This window comes from Dryobates pubescens, chromosome 1 (assembly GCF_014839835.1).
Source record: "Dryobates pubescens isolate bDryPub1 chromosome 1, bDryPub1.pri, whole genome shotgun sequence".
In the NCBI taxonomy this organism is placed as follows: Eukaryota; Metazoa; Chordata; class Aves; order Piciformes; family Picidae; genus Dryobates; species Dryobates pubescens.
In genome coordinates this window covers 65,229,177-65,248,559 of record NC_071612.1, presented here as the reverse complement: position 1 = coordinate 65,248,559, position 19,383 = coordinate 65,229,177, and the positions used below count along the sequence as shown (strand labels likewise).

The window sequence follows — 19,383 nt, the reverse complement described above, 5'->3', positions numbered from 1 at the left end:
TTAAGTGCTAATAAATAGTTTATTTGTTCCAGAATTTTTTCCAGTTGTCATCTGATTACAGTTGACCTTCTTGGGGGAGACTGAGGCAAAACAGTCATTAAATACTGCAGCCATCTTTGTAACATCTGCTGAAGGCTTCATGCCCCCTTTAACCTGTTCAGCTACTCACCGATTTTGCAAAAGTAATTTATGCCTCAAAAGCAGTACAGAATTAAGCTTTGTTTATCCTTGCTGTCTTTTGCTAATTGCATTTTTTCTTCAAGTTCCCGTCTCTTCCCATCCCTGTTTGTGCAGCTTCATTTGTTTCTCCTCCTTGAAAAACTTGTCTTCCAGACTCCATTGTACCAAAGAACACATGATGCAGACTTGGTTGTTGCCAACTATTTTATCTTTCCTTCTTGTTGAAACAACTTTTTCGTGTGCTTTTCAACAGTATTGCTAAGGAACTGACACCTCTCAAGTTCATCTCCTCTGTATCAGTTTACCTATCTTTGATGTTTATTGACACCTGCCTGATTGAAGTTCGCCAGCTTTAGATTAACATTTTTCTTCTTTCCTTTTCTAGTTACTATGAACTCTATCACTTTATAATCATTTATCCCAAGGTACTTCTCACAATGGGACTGCTCTTCCCTATCTACTGTAGTCAAAGCTAGATTAACTTTCTCATTGTTGAGGTGTTAAAGCTTAGCAACAAAGACTGATGCCTTTGTACATAAAAATATGGGGGGAATTTTGCAACAAACCCCACCAAACAATTTAAAACACACAAAGAAACTTTCATTCCTTTTGGTCTGAACCATCACCTAAAGGTTGCTTCTGTTGTGGACTGGAAGAAGTTATTGAGGCAAATATTCACTAGTCCAGTCCTATTTACTTACAAATATTTTTTTTCATAATTCTGTTAGAGTAAAGCTGAACTAACTTTTCCCTCTTTTCACCTCCAGCTACAGTACCTTGTTGTGTTCACAACCTGGGAATACATTTCAAAGTGTATTTCAGCTGCTGCTCCAGCCTTCTGATGGCTAACCCCTAGGTGGTGCAGGCTATTGCATCAGCTCTTGGAAACCAGTGGAACTTCCACTGATACCTCACTTAACCTGACTGGGAAATAGTTATTGAAACCAACAGGTTCAGTCCAAACTACTAACACTGAAAGCCAGACAACCTCCAGTTGGAACTGTTTGGGGAAGAAATTTATCAGCCTCTAAACCATTACAGAAAAGTCAATTTGTCCTTTTCATTTGGAATGTAGCATGAAGAATCTTTGCTTGCTTTTTCACCTTTATGCACTATTTCATGAGGCATACAGAAGATGAAAGAAATGTGGTCTTCTGAAGTAGATAGAAAAACCACCATTCTAAATTTGTGGCAGTGTGTTTGTTTTCTGTTGTTGAAGTTTCTTTTCTAAAACAGAGCTCAGCCTCATTACACATTTTGTCCCCACTCCTCTTTGGGAACTCAAAATGTAAAAATTCTACTGTTTTCACTGCGACAGATTGCTAATGCATAAGGTGAGGAGTTAAGTAATAACAACTGTTTGGCACATGAAACATTATTATATATATTTAAATCTGCCAGAATCACTCTTTGTACCTTTCATCATTGTAACTTTGTTGTTGTCACTATCAAAACCCTTTCTTAAGGCTTTCCCACTCAGTGTTTACATACTAGACAAACTGCAGCCCAAGATAATTAATCTCCTTTTGAAGCAATTTCTGAGGCCTTCCATAGCCATAGCAGCAGCCTGCAGCTTTCCTCTCTAAATAATTTAACGTTTTACTGCTTTGTGGTATGAACTAATTAATTGTGAGTGATATTCTTTTGATTTGCCATTTGTACTTTTTCCTCTTAAAAACTATTTTCTGTTAATTCTATCAATAGAGTAATTCTAGGCCTGTCCTCTTAACTACATGAGAACAAGCATTTCTTAAATAGTGGGTTGAAATTCTTGCCATGTTCTGCAAAATGATCTTAAGTTGTCTAACTAAAAGGCACATATTTGTAAGACACAGCCAAGCCATTACAGCTTTCTACTAGATATCGCTCTTAGTGGGATGTATTCTGAAGAGCTACTAAACTGTTATCACTGTACATTAAATTTTTCTTGGATGAACTTTAGTCACACAATAGTGTTCTTCCAAAGAGAGGCAAGAATATTCTGGGGCTCTTTGCTTAGTCTGGAACAAATCTGTATCTAATCTGCTGAAGTAGTTAGTAGTTTTGGCCCCAGGGTAGCAAATGTGGTCTGTGCCAACTGTCAGGCCATGGCTTAATCAAAACTTTGAAAACCCCCTTGAATATCCTGTACTTCAGATCAGACCAAGCTACCCTGACAAGACACAGTGCACATACTGCAATAATCTTCTACGTGTTCTGATGTTTTGAAGACATGCTTGTAAAGGAAACACACAGCACATTTTGTATTTGCTAACATTAGTACCAATTACCTTAACGTACTGAGCAGCAGGGATGAATATGAATCCTTTAGTTTCTCCTTTAGCAAATGACAACAAGCTATACTGTAACATGCTGGTAAGACAAGGAGTGGATGAGAGTTCAAAAGCCTCAATTCAGCACCCAAACACACAGCAGACCTCATTCAAAACAGCCATATGGATGGCCCTGCCATTAGTAGTACTTCTTAAATAACAGCCCTAAGAAGGCAGCTACTAAACATTGAGATCTTCATTAAAGTGTGGAGACCAAGCGAGAGAACTACACAGAACTCAGCTGCTTTGTGTCTTTTATGCTTCCGCTTCTATGTAAGCACTTAACATGGTACACAGCAATTACTATTGCTGACATTCTCATTTATGCATTGCAGGGCTGTTAACCTGTAGTTCCCCCTTTCATCTCTGTCACAAGTACAGCTGAAGGGTTTTTCTCCAATCTGTTTGCTCTGTTCACAGTTTCTTTTTCCTAGAAAACTTTTCAGTTCTCACAGTCCTACCTGATCTGCTTGCCTTCTCGGACATCATACAATGAGAAAAAGACATCTGTGTCTTCTCCAATTGTGTTGTAGGTGAAGCTCTTCAGACTGAGGAAGAAGTGATGAGGCACTGGCATACGGCAAGCTTCCCCGTGACGCTGACGGATCGTATCCACCTGATCGGAAGCCATGAAAATGAGTTTTAGTTCTTCACAAATAAAAGACTTGATGTGTTTTAACTGAGATTCCACTCTCCTTCCTCCATCAAGTAAAAGATTAATCTTAAGTATGTTCTACCTTAGAGTCTCATGCCAGACTAAGTTATCCTCCTCTACTTTTCCCATTTTTAATTTGAATATAGAAACCACAACAAGCAGGCAAATATGAGATATGTGGTTTATGCATTTGAAGTCTATTTTTATCAAGTAAACCAAGTCAATCCTATTTCTCAAATAATGTCTTGATTCTGGTACTGAAAATTAGCTATAACAAGATGGTGACTCCTGACAATATCCATTTAAAGCAGATGGATTTCACAGTATTAAGTATAACATTTATTACACTATTTCTTTTCAGCAGCTGAAGTTCACTTACAGAGGTCATTTAGAAGCAGGCATTAAAAGCTAATACACCCTGCAGGGTATAACAAAAACAAATCTTAATGAGGCTCAGCCTTCACTGAGATTTCTTTTTGTCATAAACAATGCTTAACATGAACAATCAATAAAGTCAAAGAGCAGAAGGATTTGCATTTTGACTCAGTATATCAAGAACTGTTTACAATACTGAAAACTGAGGTGGAGAAAGGAAAGTTTAATTAGAAGTAAAATTATGCTTTAATTTTTACAGGTCTTTATAACCATTATATACTGATCTTAATAAATAGGTGTCATATCCTAAGCTCACTAGACTACTCTCCTTTACATAAACAGACTGATACTAACAAGGAAAATCTTAACATTATCAACCCAGACCTGTATTAGCTTAACAAAAAGAAAAAAAAATAGTAGGAATTGAGCTTAAAATGAACTTTATTCTGGATTTTAAATTAAATCCAGGCAAATCCTCATCCTTTAAAGACAGATACCTGTGGAAGCAGAGTTCTCCTGGAAAGATCACACCCAGATTTCATGATCAGGAAAGAATTACACTACTACAGAAGGGGTATGTGAAACAGAAGCCTAGTAAGCCATGTGTTAACCGGTGGAGAGAAAAGTCACACAGAACAGCAGTTAAGAGATAAGGAAAAGATGCCTAAGTGGAAGTTGAAGAAGGACTGTAGCCAGTTATTCACCTGATCAATCTTCTGAGAAAGTGTTCTATGTGTAGGGACTTACCCAATCATCTCCATCATACCTTTACATATATAAAGACAACAAAAAATCTTAGCCAGACAATGTTTACCTGTGATGTGCTCTGCTGGACGCTGTGTCTACTTGACAAATGCTGTGGAGACACAAAATAGTAAGTTTTAAACCTTTTTTGAAAGAAGGAAACATTCTGTGATTCTGTGACATTGTATCTATGTAGCATTAGAATTCCAGTTTTAAAATGCAACTGTTCAAGACCATGACCAACTTTTGACAGCCTGTTTTCACAGTGCATCATTACTCACAACACCACTAGTTTTCCTACAGGCTTCTCTCAGTCATTTCTTAGCCTAACTACCCAAATTTATAGGTGATATTTACCTCAGCCTGTAATGTAAATGGCTGTCACAAGCTAGACAGAATTTCCAACACTGCAGAAGCATCTTTTTTGCCTGAGAATTCCATCACTCTGTACTGTATGATGCATGTGTTCTATTGCTAAATAGGAGAAACCTCACCACTAATCCTCATCGACCAGTATGTTGGCTATGAAAAGGAGCATTTGTTAAAATATAAGAGATCTAGAAACAGGGATGCAGTTGAGACTTTGTTTGAACTTTTTGCTCTGATCAGAAAACAAAATCCTTGATAAATGGTTAAAGACTCATTTACGTGTCCAGCTAATACCTGCGCAAAGGCATCACTGCAAAGTCCTACACCTCCAAATGGAACTGAGGGGATGATCCTTTATGCCACAAGGAGATGGTATAATCAGAAAATGGACTGCAAGTCTCACTGAACCAATTTAATCTCCAAAGGGAGATTTAAATACTAATCTAAATTGAAAGGGTTTCAGAGGGCTTTAAAACCATATGATTAATGATTCTGCCATGCCTGTTCTACACATGTTCGTCTTAACACTGGCATTTGAAACAGTAACACTGTCATGTTAATAAACGTTCTCTTCATTCACCCATCTCTAGCTTTTTATTACATAGCCAACATCTTATTCTGACCAAACATACACAGCATAACCAGCACAACCTGCTGATGATCTCGTAGCTTCAACTGAGGTGAAAGTAAAAGACAGTTCACAAAATATATTCAGCAATACTTTTTCCAAACTATGCAGCTGTATGTTACATAAAAATAAGGCTTTTTATCACAAAAGGGGAGAGAAACTTCATCACGAGACTAACTCATGAAGATATCAAATGGCATCTTTTGACACCTGTTTATGTTCACAGTTATAAAAATGTCCTCTGTCACACTGTCAGCAGAAGAAATAATTATCTTCGGCTCTACAGTTTGTCTAACTAATGCACTGTCTTCTGAAAGTGAACACCCTCCCAGTTTAGGTGGCTGAGTTGCCTGTTTAATCTTTGTGTCACCTGTTAAGAAATTATAATTCCTCCTTCTGAAAAATAAAGTAAAACCAGTTTTATCTTCCCCCAGAAGAGACAGTTGCCTGCTACTGTGGTGTAAACTTTAATAGGTAAGATCATCTACTTCAGCACATCTTTCACAGAATCACCAAGGTTGGAAGAGACCTCAAAGATCATCAAGTCCAACTTGTCACCACAGACCTCATGACTAAACCATGGCACCAAGTGCCACGTCCAATCCCCTCTTGAACACCTCCAGCGATGGTGACTCCACCACCTGATGTTAGTGGTAATGGTTGGAAAGAATGGCTAAGGTTCTGGAATACCGGCAAAGGACAAGTATACTTCACATACTCTCTTCAAAGTGTTTTCTGATGCCTAAACTGAATCCTTGTCACTGTAATCTAGGCCCACAGATTGTCTTATCCATCATTAGCCTAAAAATACTAATTACTTCATCTTATGACTTCATTATAATACTCCAATTTTCTACAAAATCATGCAAGCTTGTAGCATCCAAACCTGTACTTCAGAAGCTACAACTGACTGCAGAAGTTAACACCTTGCATTTAGGATTCTCACTTGCACCCTACAATTTCCAGATATTTCTTCAGTTTCTCTACATTATTTGGAATTCTGGTCCTTCCCTTCCATGTATTGACACTTTCTACTTGGGGGTATTTGCATATTTAGTAAGCATGCTTCCTGCTTCAACATCCTGTCATTACTGAAACATGAAGCACTACAAAATGGAAGATGACCACAATAAATTAACCTGATTCACCCCTATTTAACCTCCTCCTATTTAACCAAATTATTGACAACCATTCTTCATTCTTTTTTTTTTGAGCATGGGTTTTCTAATTAGCTTTGTGTTTACTTTATAGTAATTTCATCTAGAACTAACAACCTTAGGAGAATTCCAATTTAAAAAAAAACAATTAAAATCTTTATGAAAATCTAAATATGGCATCAGCTGCTTCTCCTCTATCCACTAGACTCATTTATGTTCTGGAAGTAAACTGAAACTTTTCAAACTTGCTTATTCTGAACAGGGTCACTGCTACTCGCTTCCTTGTTGTAAATAGTTGGGATTTTTTTTTTCCTATTCCAGCATTTTTTACAGGGACAGAATGATTACCAGCTCTTCTCCTTCCACAACCTTCTTGGAGATGTAAAGCATGCTTGTCCTTTGCCACTATTCTAGAACCTTACCCGTTCTTTCTAATCATTAGCACTAATGTGCCTGATATAGCTTCTCTGGATATCCCAAATGAAATGCATATAGGTCTAAATCTGCTGGAACTCATTACTACTTGATGAGGTGTTCAGGTGTGACTCCTTTCACTTTTCCCCAGGTACTGTTAGTGATCTTGCAGTTTACCACCTTACCAGACCTCGAGAGGGGGCAAAAAAAGGACCTCTTTTTTCCCCCATCAGACTTGCTTTTTGTGATCTCTTATCTACCAGTGTTAGTTTTCATTGTTGTTCATCCTTCTTTCTTTTCTAATGATGCTTGATAAGTGAAGCCTATCATTATCAAGTCATTCTCAAGCAAAGTGTTTTCTATCTTTATATTTCCAACCAACTTCCTGCTAGGGATTAGAACCAAATGTGCACAAATCTGTCCTCTGACAATCTGCTTTGTTAAACAAACAAACAAACAAAAATCCCAAAGAGATTTCAAGAGCTTCCTGCACAGTTTGTGTCCAGTTGTTTTGCTTTTCCAGCAGAGCTCAGGCATCTGGAAATCTCTGTTTTCAAGTTTCGTAATTACTCATTCCTCTCAATCTCCTTTTTCCATCTGAATATAGAACAAGCAATCACGAGGCGATGGCAGCATTAATTTGAAACTTGCTTATTTATTAGGAACCCAGGTAAAACTCACAGAATTTTTTCAGATAGTTGAAAGGAATGGCTAAGATCTAGCAGTACTGTAGTCAGTAGTTGGGCTTTTCATGCACCTCTTGAACTCATCCTAAAGAAGCAGCGCCAAGGGAGGTTCAGGTTGGATGTGAGGAAGAAGTTCTATACAGAGAGAGTGATTGCCTATTGGAATGGGCTGCCTGGGGAGGTGGTGGAGTCGCCATCATTAGAGGTGTTCAGGAGGAGACTTGATGGGGTGCTTGGTGCCATGGTTTAGTTGTTTAGGTGGTGTTGGATTGGTTGATGGGTTGGACGCGATGATCTCGAAGGTCTCTTCCAACCTGGTTTATTCTATGTATTCTATGTAAATTGATAAATTTATAGAATTGTTTTAACCACCACATTCCTGCTTTTTGCAAATGCCTCTAGACATCTGTATCTCATAGTTTTGCTCACTAAGAAGAGCTATCCAGGTGTTTCAGGCATTCTGCCGGACTTGTGTTGCTAAAAGACCACCTCAGTCTAGTGGCGGCTGCAGCACTGAGCTCTGTGGCACAATTCTGGCAATGCATTTCAAAGGTAACGTACAATTTTTGAAGTGTTCCACAGTATTAGTTAAAATCATGAACACTGTCATAAGCAAAGGGCAATTGGGTTTCCTTCAGGGGGGAAGCAACAATTTCTGACAGATGCTATGCATCCTGGAGATACCAGTATTTAGCTTGGAGAAAAAGGTGTACACAAAGCACAAGACTTGTGATAAAGAAATTAATATAGTGGTCATACAGTAGTCACAAAAACGAGAGCTGAGCCCCAATGTTCAGCTTTTAAAATTTACCAAGAAAGGAACTGCTAAGTCTAATGGCTCTGGATAAAATGCCTGAATTTGTTGTAGCAGAGAAAGTCTAATGTGTTACCTCATCCACTGTTCTGTTAATACAAGGCTGTTTTCTATGGTACATTTAACATTCTACAGTCCTGCAAATATGAGAAAGTAAATTGGGCTCTCAGAACTACTCCCACAAGATTATTTTACAACATAAAACCTCATTGCTCATCTGAGAATCCATTAAGCATTTTGCTAGGAGTCAGGAATATTCTCTCCCTGGGCTTTTGTAAACAATAAAACCCAAACCACACACGAAACACCTAAACCAGCAAAACCACAGCAGTACCTCCCTCCTTCAATTTCTGCCACAGTTAAAAAAATAGCAGGTTTTCAGCTGTTTTGGTGCCTGAGATCCCCTTTTGACTATGATCTAGATGTGATTAGACAGCACTGTCGTCTTGAATCCACAAACTAAAGCAACAGTGTAGTCTGAACTGACTAATGGTCACGTCCTGATACCAGCAGGGATCTGAGCAGCAAACTGTGCTGTGGACATTTTCTTCAGGACTAAGATGGGTGACATAATCAGACTACTCTGACAATTAAGTATGAGCTATTTGCTATACTACAAGTAGTCAGAGTTACAAAATGTTGAGAAAGAAAACAGTAATAAAGCAATCCTGTAAGCAATTTATCTTGCACTCTCTGAGTCATTACTGACTGGATTTTGTATGTTTTCTATACTGTATATGAAGGAAAACTGCAGCAATAGCACCAAACCTCTCAGAATTCTGCAAACTGGAAACAAACTTAAAAGATTAGTACTATAGAGTATTTCTTTCCATGAAACCCACTGTTACATGCTGCAAATAATACAAAACAGAAGAGTGCACAGCCTGCTTACTGAGCATGACTTTGTTTTAGGGAAAAGTACATCAAGAACCCCCACCTAGACACAGATCTACTGCTCCCTCATCTCAGCTGAAAGTCAAAACCATTTTAAAATAGGATATTAAAAGTTTACTAGAAGTGAGTGGAATAGTAACAATATTTATGTAGAACACCTACTATTTTCTTTTAAATATAGTAGGCTAAGGAATTGTATTGAAGTAACTGCAGTGGAGTGGTTTTGCTTGGGTTTTTTGTTTGTTCTAATTTAAATAAAGCAGCATCTCAGGGAAGATGTCAGTTTACTTTCCACTGAACATTAGATGCTGTTCCTCCCTTTACAGTTACATCATGATATAAAACGAAGGTAACTGTATTGCCTAGTCCTACTAACAAAAGCCAAGCCTCTTCCAGTTTTCATGCCATGTTACTTTGCAAATGGAAATTAAAATGTACATAAGCATGTCACTTCTGAAAGAACGTCGATGCATTCTTACTAACCTCAGGGCACTGGAGACACTGACTATCCTGATGGTTAGAGTGCAAATGAAAAAGACATTCAGCTTATGACTTATTCTAATCAAGAGGAATAGGTAAGAGTAAAGAAAAGCTTTCCCTTCTTTCAATCCCAAAGTGAAAGCTCTAAGGAATCTGCCATGGATTTCTTACCATTTTATAAAGATCTGAAACACTGATCTGATCTGAATCCACAACCTCAAAATCCTTCCGAGGAACTAAATCCAGGCCCAAATGTCTGCAAAAGAGAAGGAAGAGACAGTGGTCAGTGCAATACATTAGTGTTCACTGTTATTTACTACACATGATCAAGAGCAAGGACACAAGAAATACTAAACTACTTCAGCCTTTTTGAAATTCTAAATCATTAAACAGATAATCTTTATAATTGAATTCAAATACAAAGCGACAAACCCACTATGAACCTGTTGCTTTTTATTCACTGACTTCAGCAGAGCTATAGCAACTAATGCTTGCTGAAGCTTTTGGCCAATATGTTAGTGCAGTACCCAGGGCAAGTTAAGTTCACGTGATAGGCAAACTGTCAGTACTCTGGGGCTTCTGCTGTAGTATTGGAGTAGGTTTCTTCACTACATAATTAAAAAGTTCTATTAGTAACCCTGCTCAAATGTGCCAATAGAAACCATGCCTTGGGAAGCTGCTGTCAAGTTCCTGGTGTTTCCTCCACCTTTATGCCTGTCTAGACACAGTATTTTTAATAAAAAGCAGTAACTGCAACATCAGCAAGAATTTTTATCTATATTTGTCACATACAAAAACCTTTTAATTACTCTGAATTAAAATAAAATCTTGGCTCAAATCAAATACATTAACTGTTTTCTGTTAAAAAGTGCACCAGTGCAAAGATGATGAAATTCTGCACTGAAGAAGGCAGTTCAGGTCACAGTAGAGTAATAGACAGAATAAGGCATTTTGCATCCAGACAAATAAATGAACAATAACTAACAATTAATTAATAATGAGAGGCTGCAGAGCAAGACAACAAAAAGGTGTAAAACCCCAAATTTTGCTCTGTAGATCTTCAGTCCTGAGGAATTCAGAGTTCAGATCACTGTAACAGAAAGCTCTTCTGAACACATACATTCAGAGTAAAATTAAGGAGACAGAAATGAATTTTCCTGCTTTCATCTCATGTAACTTTGTTAATTAATTTACAGATACTGTATACTGGGATTCTTAATAGTCTTAACGAAAAAGGTTCAGAAGAGGTGCCCTTCCAAACCACCTTTGCACTCTCTGTTGCCAACCATAAAAGAAAAGCAAATGCCAATTTAGTTTTGCAATCAGAGCACAAAACATTCTGCACATGGCAAATGAAAAATTTTATTTGAAAAAGCCTCTGAAGTACTGCAGAATAATTGTATGGTGCAATAAACAGAAGCCTCCAGGCAATACAGTGTCTCTTTCCAAGCAATTAATTTAAAACAACGGCAAGGAAGAAGCAGTGGCTTGTATGAAGCCCAGCTAGCTTTGCTGATCACTGTACTTCATCATTTCTCTTAAGTTCCCCAGCTCTGTAATTCTTTTTGAAACTTTATTTGGGTTTCCCTTCCGTAATGGTATCCTTAAACTACCACATCTCAGAAACATAGTGTGGTGGGTTAATGCCCATTCTGAAAACAGGGTGGAGGGCTTGCGAGTGCTTAGCCCTCCCTGCTGGGCGTTTTCCCCCTGGGAAACTCCCCCCTCCCTGCCCAGCTAGGGCATAAAAGGGAAGGCATTGGAGTCATTAGCTCCTTTTGGCTCCTGCCTCTCCTGGACGAGAGCTACTGCGGCTGCCTTCCTGCTCCTCTGCCACGTGGTCAGGCCTGATCCTTCCCCCTGCTGCCTTCGTGCCTCTTCAGAGAGAGAGACTGGTTTTGTATTCTTTTCCTTTGTTCCCCTCCCATCCATCCTTGTTCCTTGCCCTTGTTCCTTATTGTTATATATATATATGTATATATTGTTTAAAGAAAACTCTTTACCTCTCTACTTCCAGGCTGACTCCAAATTATTGCCTGGTGGATTTGCTCCTTTCCTTTTTTTTTTTCCCCTCTCTGTTGGGAGGGAGGAGAGGGGGAGCAGGGGAGAGCCTTGCGCCATCTGAGCTCTTAACTCCCAGTTAAGGCTTAAACCACCACACATAGCTCAGCCCTGGTCCGCTTGCTGGCAAACAACCATTAGGCAGAACTATAATTGCAATGGCAATTAACAAAAATATTGTGCTGATAAACTGCAGTTTCTTAGTTCTTTGCCAAAATCAATTATACTCTCAATGGATAAAAGGAACAATTTGCCCTCTTCAATGCAGTTTTCATTCTAAATACCATTTTCTAAACTTTAAGGCTAAATTGTGAAAGTGATGGTAATACACCTTTTGTACGCTTTGTTTTGCTTAAACCTCTCAAATGAAGTTATCTATGGCCCAAGACCAGTATCTGAAAAATACAGCTGCAAAGATGGTAATTATTGTGTCTATTTACCAAATGAAGTATATTCATATGAAAAGGCACAAGGGAATCCTTACCTGTAAGCTGCCATTTGAGCCTACTTAAAATAGAAAGTCCAAAAACGTGAAGGAAAAAAATATGGTAATGTGTAAAACCAGAAATATGCAGAGTCCACTTCAAAGCTTTTAAAACATACTAATGCTCATCATACTCACTGGTATTTTTTCTGAATCTGAGTATCTAAATCACATCCAAATTACCCTGCCATTTACATGTGCACTCACTCCTGTTATGGTTTAACCCCCTAAAGCATATTCCTAAAGGCTTTTAAGTGCCTTACAGTTCCAATGCACTTCCAAAGCACTATTAAGGTTTTAGAGAAAAAAAAACAAAACAAACCAAACCCTGTCCAGGCTAATTCTAGTCTGATTTTCTTCTATTCTCATCATTATAACCCCCTAGAGAACCAAGGTCAAACAGTGGTGGGACTCATTACTCAATACATGACAAAGGTATTATCTTCTACCTAATAATGTGTTCAACACCACTGCAGTAGCATCCCTGTGAAACTTTCCTGACATCCTATTTTTAGTCAAATCCCTTAATGCTACAGAGGGACCTCGACCGACTGGACAGATGGGCAGAGTCCAATGGGATGGCATTTAATAAGTCCAAGTGCCGGGTGCTGCACTTTGGCCACGGCAACCCCATGCAGAGCTACAGGCTGGGGTAGAGTGGCTGGAGAGCTGCCAAACAGAGAGGGACCTGGGGGTGCTGATTGACAGCCGCCTAAACACGAGCCAGCAGTGTGCCCAGGTGGCCAAGAGGGCCAATGGCATCCTGGCCTGTATTAGGAATAGTGTGGCCAGCAGGAGCAGGGAGGTCATTGTGCCCCTGTACTCTGCATTGGTTAGGCCACACCTCGAGTACTGTGTCCAGTTCTGGGCCCCTCAGTTTAAGAAGGACATTGAGAGACTTGAACGTGTCCAGAGAAGGGCAACAAGGCTGGGGAGAGGCCTTGAGCACAGCCCTGTGAGGAGAGGCTGAGGGAGCTGGGATTGTTTAGCTTGGAGAAGAGAAGGATCAGAGGTGACCTCATTGCCCTCTACAACTACCTGAAAGGTGGTTGTAGACAGGAGGGGGTTGGTCTCTTCTCCCAGGCAACCAGCACCAGAACAAGGGGACACAGTCTCAAGCTGTGCCAGGGGAGGTTTAGACTCGAGGTGAGGAAAAAGTTCTTCACTGAGCGAGTCATTCGTCATTGGAATGTGCTGCCCAGGGAGGTGGTGGAGTCGCCGTCCCTGGAGGTGTTCAAGGGGAGATTGGACGTGGCACTTGGTGCCATGGTCTAGTCGTGAGGTCTGTTGGAACAGGTTGGACTTGATGATCCTTGGGGTCTCTTCCAACCTTAGTTACTGTGATTCCCAGCCCAAAAGATTCTCATTCTCTGATCCTGCACAATACTTGCTCCCATGAAATACAGGTGGGTTGTTTGTTTTTTTTACTACTAACATGCTGTCATTTATTGTGCAGGTGGAGTTCAGCTTTATGCTTCTTATTTGTATCAATAATTTTTTTTGTCCATGAAGGACTGACAACATAATGCTTGAAATAGCAATGAGAGCCAGCGGCCCACTTTCACACTCTATTATCAAACACTCTGGGAATATAAGAGGCCCAGCTGCCAATCAGCATCTCTCCAAAACTTAGCATGCATAAAAATTAGATAACATGCTGGTTTGTTTATTTGACAGTTTCTCTCTCCACAATACTTTTCTTTTACAAGCAAATGCATGTGCTTATTTTATTCAGCTTTAACATTCAACTGCCTTTTGAAAATCTTTCCCAAGTATACCTACAGAATATCCCCAAGCCTCAATTACCTCTTGATAGCACATGTCTGGAATAAATCCAGCTGACTTTTAGATATGCCTCCTCTATACAAGTCTCCAGAATTTTTCATTCTTTGGATAATATTTATTTGTTAATTTTTTTTACATCCCCCACCAGATCTCCAGATACATTTCTGTCAGGTAATTTGAAGACAAGCTGACAGACAGAAATACTAACATTTTTGATACTGCAGGGGATGAACACTCAACTAACTCCACTCCAGGTTAACTGGGTTTCCAGAGCAAATCAGCTTGGTTTTAAGAGCAGTTTCAAAGAATGATTCTAATTTCTAACGTTTTCACTTCTTTGTAGTACAAATGTTACACCATTTGGAATTCATAAAAACCACAAGTTGCAGCAACTCTTCCTGCAAGAATTTCGCAGAAGTATCTCACTTAACTAAAAAAAAAGTCCTTAAGACACACAACCTGTCTAGAAGAAGACTGGGAGAACTCATCCCATTTCCAGTGTGCAACACCTCATCCCATTTGCTTCAAGTGTGCATTTCACCCTGACTCCTTAAAAGGTTTAACTTTGCAGCCCCCCATTTTCCTTCCCTCACTATATCAATCCCTCATTTAATATAATTCACATTTCTGTTACACAAATGCATTTATTAAAGGTGGTGAAGGGAAATGGTCCTGACAGCAATATAAATCCATGGAAAATGAAAGAGTTGGAAAATGTTGTGAGAATTAAACTGCGGCAGTACAGCTCGATACTTTTCTTTGACAGAATTAAGTTATTTTGTATACAAAACTGCAGGGGCACCTAAACAGAAAAATGTTTCTCAAAACAAGGATGATGAGATGAAGTAAGTATTCTTAATAAGGAACTGATAAAGGGAAGGGCAAAAAATACTGCAGTGCATGGAAGTATCAGACTGCAGAAGGAGAAGTGATTCAGGTTTTCCTCAAACACTGCCATCCAAAGGAGTTCCTTACAGTTTCAATCCCTACTCAATCCCTACTCAATCAGTACAAGTATATTCAGCAGAGGGAAAATAAATGTTCTGTAGACCAAGATGGCAACTCCTCTTTCTGCAGCCTTTTAAAAGCCATCTCCTTATAGTTGTTTAAATTGTTTGCTCCTTGTCACCTTTGTGACAACTGCTGCACCAGAAGTTCAATATTCAAATTAATTTCCAGATATGTACATCATTTCCTCCTATGTGCCTTTAATACTTGTCTCCAAATGCATTTTACCAACTTAAAGCTAATTGTTGGAACACTATCAGGAAGTAATTACTACTCCTGTTATGTCAAGAAAAACATGACAAGAAGTCAAAAAATAATCTTCTAAAGATATGAGCACTCAAACATAGCACTTTTGAGTTTACTTCCCTGGGTCATACCCCTCCCTCTACAGCATTATGGATGTTAGTAGTTAGCATGTTACAAGGTTTTAACACTGCAGCTGCCACTGGCTTTCCAACTGCAATTCTGAGGTAAAAGAAAGACCATGACTTCAAAGCAGTGTTTCAGTTCATTTGTATGGCAGTGTGAAAGATTTCTACTATTCCCCCCCACCTTGTGTTTCCTTATAAATACTCATTTTGAACTTTTGGCTATTTGTGGATTTATCCATGCAGCATTTTTGGCAAATACTGGGAAGGTATCTTTTAATGTAATAACCTTTGACTGAAAAGTGACATAAGCACACAAACTCCTCTTCTTTATGGCTTTTATCTTTTCAAAATCTCAAAGTATAGATGGCTCCCCCTCCTCTACCCTGTTTCTGTGCATGAACATAAAGTATCCATCTTACATTTACAGGGAAAGGAGTGTCTTCTCTTGGTATAAAAGGAAAGTCATTGAGCTCAGAAATTTGGATGCTTTCTGACAGGTACTGCTTGACAGGTATTAATCTGAAAGAATCCATCCTGAAGCTCACTTAAGATGAGGATTTCTTCAAAGTAATTTAACTTAAAAATCAAAGGTCATCTGCCTTTCTGGTAATGAGGAATACACATACTGCTGCTATTTTTTACACTGAAGCAAAGCAGGGGAATCACATTTCAAACAGAAGCTCTGTAAGGCAGACCCCTTCAACTGTTTTGAGGCAAAACAATTTTTGGTAGTTAAAAAAAAAGATCAATTCAGTTTTCCCATTCGAAGCATTAGTCAAAGTTGAAAAACTTACCCATTTAATTAAAAAAAAAAAAATCTCAAAATCAAGTTTCAGTTTTACTTGCAATGTGATTAAAAATGAGATTCAGGACTGCAGATTTCACTTTATAACATGATTTAAGATAAGATGATGAACCACAGACTTCAGTTTCAAATGTTTGTTTCCTGCTTTACAACATATTCCTTATTATTTACAGCCACTGGACACTTCCAATAGGATTTCAGACTGCAGCAGCAAAGTGATCATGTGTGAGTTCTCAGCAGCACCAAAATACACAGAAGAGAACTCAAAACTGGAAGTCTAAAACCACTTAAGATGCTCATCTGAAGGTAGAAAAACTCTGCTCTTTTGAGCAACTAAGAGGACACAGTCTCCAGCTGCACCAGGGGAGATTTAGGCTGGATGTTAGGAAGAAATTCTTCACAGAGAGAGTGATTGCCCATTGGAATGGGCTGCCTGGGGAGGTGGTGGAGTCACCATCATTGGAGGTGTTTAGGAGGAGACTTGATAGGGTGCTTGGCTGCATGGTTTAGTTGATTAGGTGGTGTTGGGTGATGGGTTGGACTCTATGATCTTGAAGGTCTCTTCCAACCTGGTTTATTCTATTCTACTCTATTCCAATATATACACACACACAGAGCAGCAATACCAGTTACTGTATGAATAGAAAACCAAACTGAGGCTAACTGAAAGAAGTAACACACATAATACAAAGGATGCATCCAGGATCATGTTTTGTACTGGGGAGAAAGAATGTGCAAGCAATGCAAAATTGAATTGCTACAATAAGTGGAAATGATTGTTGTATTTTAAGAATGACTAGCAGCAATACAAAAGGCTAGCAGTAATAATTGTAGAACATATTCCCACTTTTTTAATAGCAAAGTTTAGTAATGTTCAGACTAAGTATTTTAAAAAAAAAAAAAAAAAAAAGGTTCACTTAGTAGTTCTGAAAACAGCCTGAATTACTTAACTACAAATCCAAAGAGTGTGTCTGCCCCCTGATTCCTGCCACCTCCTGTGAGAACACAGGGATGACTGCCAGAAGCACTGCCAGTAACACTGCCAGTATATTTAAGGGAAATTGACACCAGTTTAACCAACTGAAAGAAATCCACTAGAGGAGACACTAAGTGTGAATTGCATGTTTGCACCCTTCCCAAATAATACAATGCATGAATGATTAAGGTCAGGATAAAAGCAGCTTTACACTAAAGAAGCACACATGCTGCATCTTAGATGTCTAAGTTCACCTGTTTCCTGAAAGCTACCTGGTCATGGAATGTTTCCTATTAGATTGTATTAATTGCAGACTAGCACAAATTGCATGTATCTAAGCTCCTTAGTTAACATTAACTCATGCTAATAACAACATTTTTTATTTACTTGCAAATCTCAAGTAGGACAGAGCAAGCAATGAACCTTACAATGTTATTTGAAACAGGGCAGTATTATGTGAATATGTATATGAAAGTCATGGCCAGCACGAGTGTCAGGATAAAACTCAGAGAAGGGAGATGCAAGAACATAACAGAATTATCCCAAAAACTTTATGGAAAGGAGTGATTGTTGCAAGAAGACCTCCTGCCAAGAGTTAGGGCTGGGCTGGCCTCTAAGTGACTGACAGATGCTGTCTATAAACTCTCCAATTTCGCAGCTGTTTGCCTTTAAATACCGCAGAGCGTAGAGGTTTAATGAAGTACCTTTTCAATCATGTATGTTTTTATCCAGTTCCTTTCCTGATACCCTTTTTCATTTCAGCATGTATCTCTGACACCATCCCTCTTTCTCTAGGGAGGTCAGTAACTGCTCTTATGTAGTAAAAACCATAAAAATACTAATATCTTAAACAAGCATCCTGAGCAGGTTAATTTAATCGTGAGCACAGCTAAATTTACAGATTTCATTGATGCTTCCCCACAGTTGCCATGCATCAGATCTGCACTGTAGTTTCAAAGTACTTCCTCTTTAATTATTTGACATTTAAAAGAAAGATTTAAAAAACAGTAATAAAAAGAAATGTATCTGCAGCCACCTCATCAAGTAACTTCTTTTTACCAGTTCTGCATGGCTGTCTACTCACATCCTTTTCTGTTACAGCATTTTTGCAGCTTCCTGTTGCTAATTTCATCCACACACTCTTTGAGCAAAAGCATCTAGGCAAAATGTTCAAAAATGGTCTCTTGGTTCCCATTTACTCTACCAGGAATGAAAATATCTGTAACTGCGCACTGCAGAACAATGACTTGATGCAATCTTCACAGTTTATGTCCTTCAGAGCTTTCTTCCAACAAGAGAGAAATAAAATATAGTATGGGAGCAAACTAAATCTTCATCAACATATTCAAGTACATCTCTCAGAGGGAGTAGGTGACTAAGGAACAGAGTTATAACAAAAGTCTGGGAGTGACAAATATCTGCCTTCTAAGACAACCTTGCTTCAGCAGGGGAGGTGGACTAGACTTCCATAAGGTCCCTTCCAACCAGCACCATGCTGGGATTCTGCAACTTTCTCTCTTAGTTGCAACTTACAGAATTTCTCCATCCTTCTCATGTGTCAACTAGCACTAATCCTGCTCCTAGTTAAAAACTAGTCACTATGTCCCTGAGGAAGATGGTATTTCCTTTGAAAAGGTCATGTGTATGTCATGTAAAACTCACCTGTCTGATACACTGTTATCTCAGAACAAAGCCCATTCTGGGGAAGGGCTACTTTTTGTCTAATAGGCAGTTTATCACAATTTCAACTTCTATCTGAATTGAAGTCATCTTTAGCTCTAAAGCAAACTCTCCACAAATTCAACATGAACTGGCCAAGGAGAATCTAAACCTCTGAGAAATATCATTACATTAAAAAAACCCACTAAATATCACAGCTTCAGCTCCTATGTCACTGTGGACAAATGAGCATCTCAACTTAATGTACCAATCATTAAAATACTTCTTCAGTTGGAAAAATGTGGGTACAGTGATCTAATCCTTTCCAAAGTGCAGACAGCCTGAGAAAAAGCCAACTAATAAGGAAACAGCTCATTTTAAAGTAGTAGTAGAAGAACTATGCAACAGAAGTTGTACTTGATTTCCAAAGCATCAAATATTCTACCTGCATACAAATACTATTGGAAGGAAAAAGTTGTTCTGTTGGTTTGAGATTTTTTTTAAATAAAATGATTAGAACAAAGAG

At 38.7% G+C, this 19,383-nt stretch overlaps 1 protein-coding gene across 11 annotated transcripts in view; it reads right to left on the bottom strand.

Moving 5' to 3' along the window:
• DOCK3 (dedicator of cytokinesis 3) overlaps positions 1–19,383 on the bottom strand; it is a 223,582-nt gene that overhangs the window by 128,042 nt on the left and 76,157 nt on the right. For all 11 annotated transcript variants that reach the window (XM_054167554.1, XM_054167600.1, XM_054167564.1 and 8 more), the window contains exons 7-9: positions 9,880–9,964; positions 4,337–4,378; positions 2,954–3,108 (exon numbers count right to left, since the gene is read on the bottom strand). In XM_054167554.1, coding sequence (XP_054023529.1) covers positions 2,954–3,108; positions 4,337–4,378; positions 9,880–9,964 — 282 coding nt within the window. The remainder of the gene's footprint in view (positions 1–2,953; positions 3,109–4,336; positions 4,379–9,879; positions 9,965–19,383) is intronic.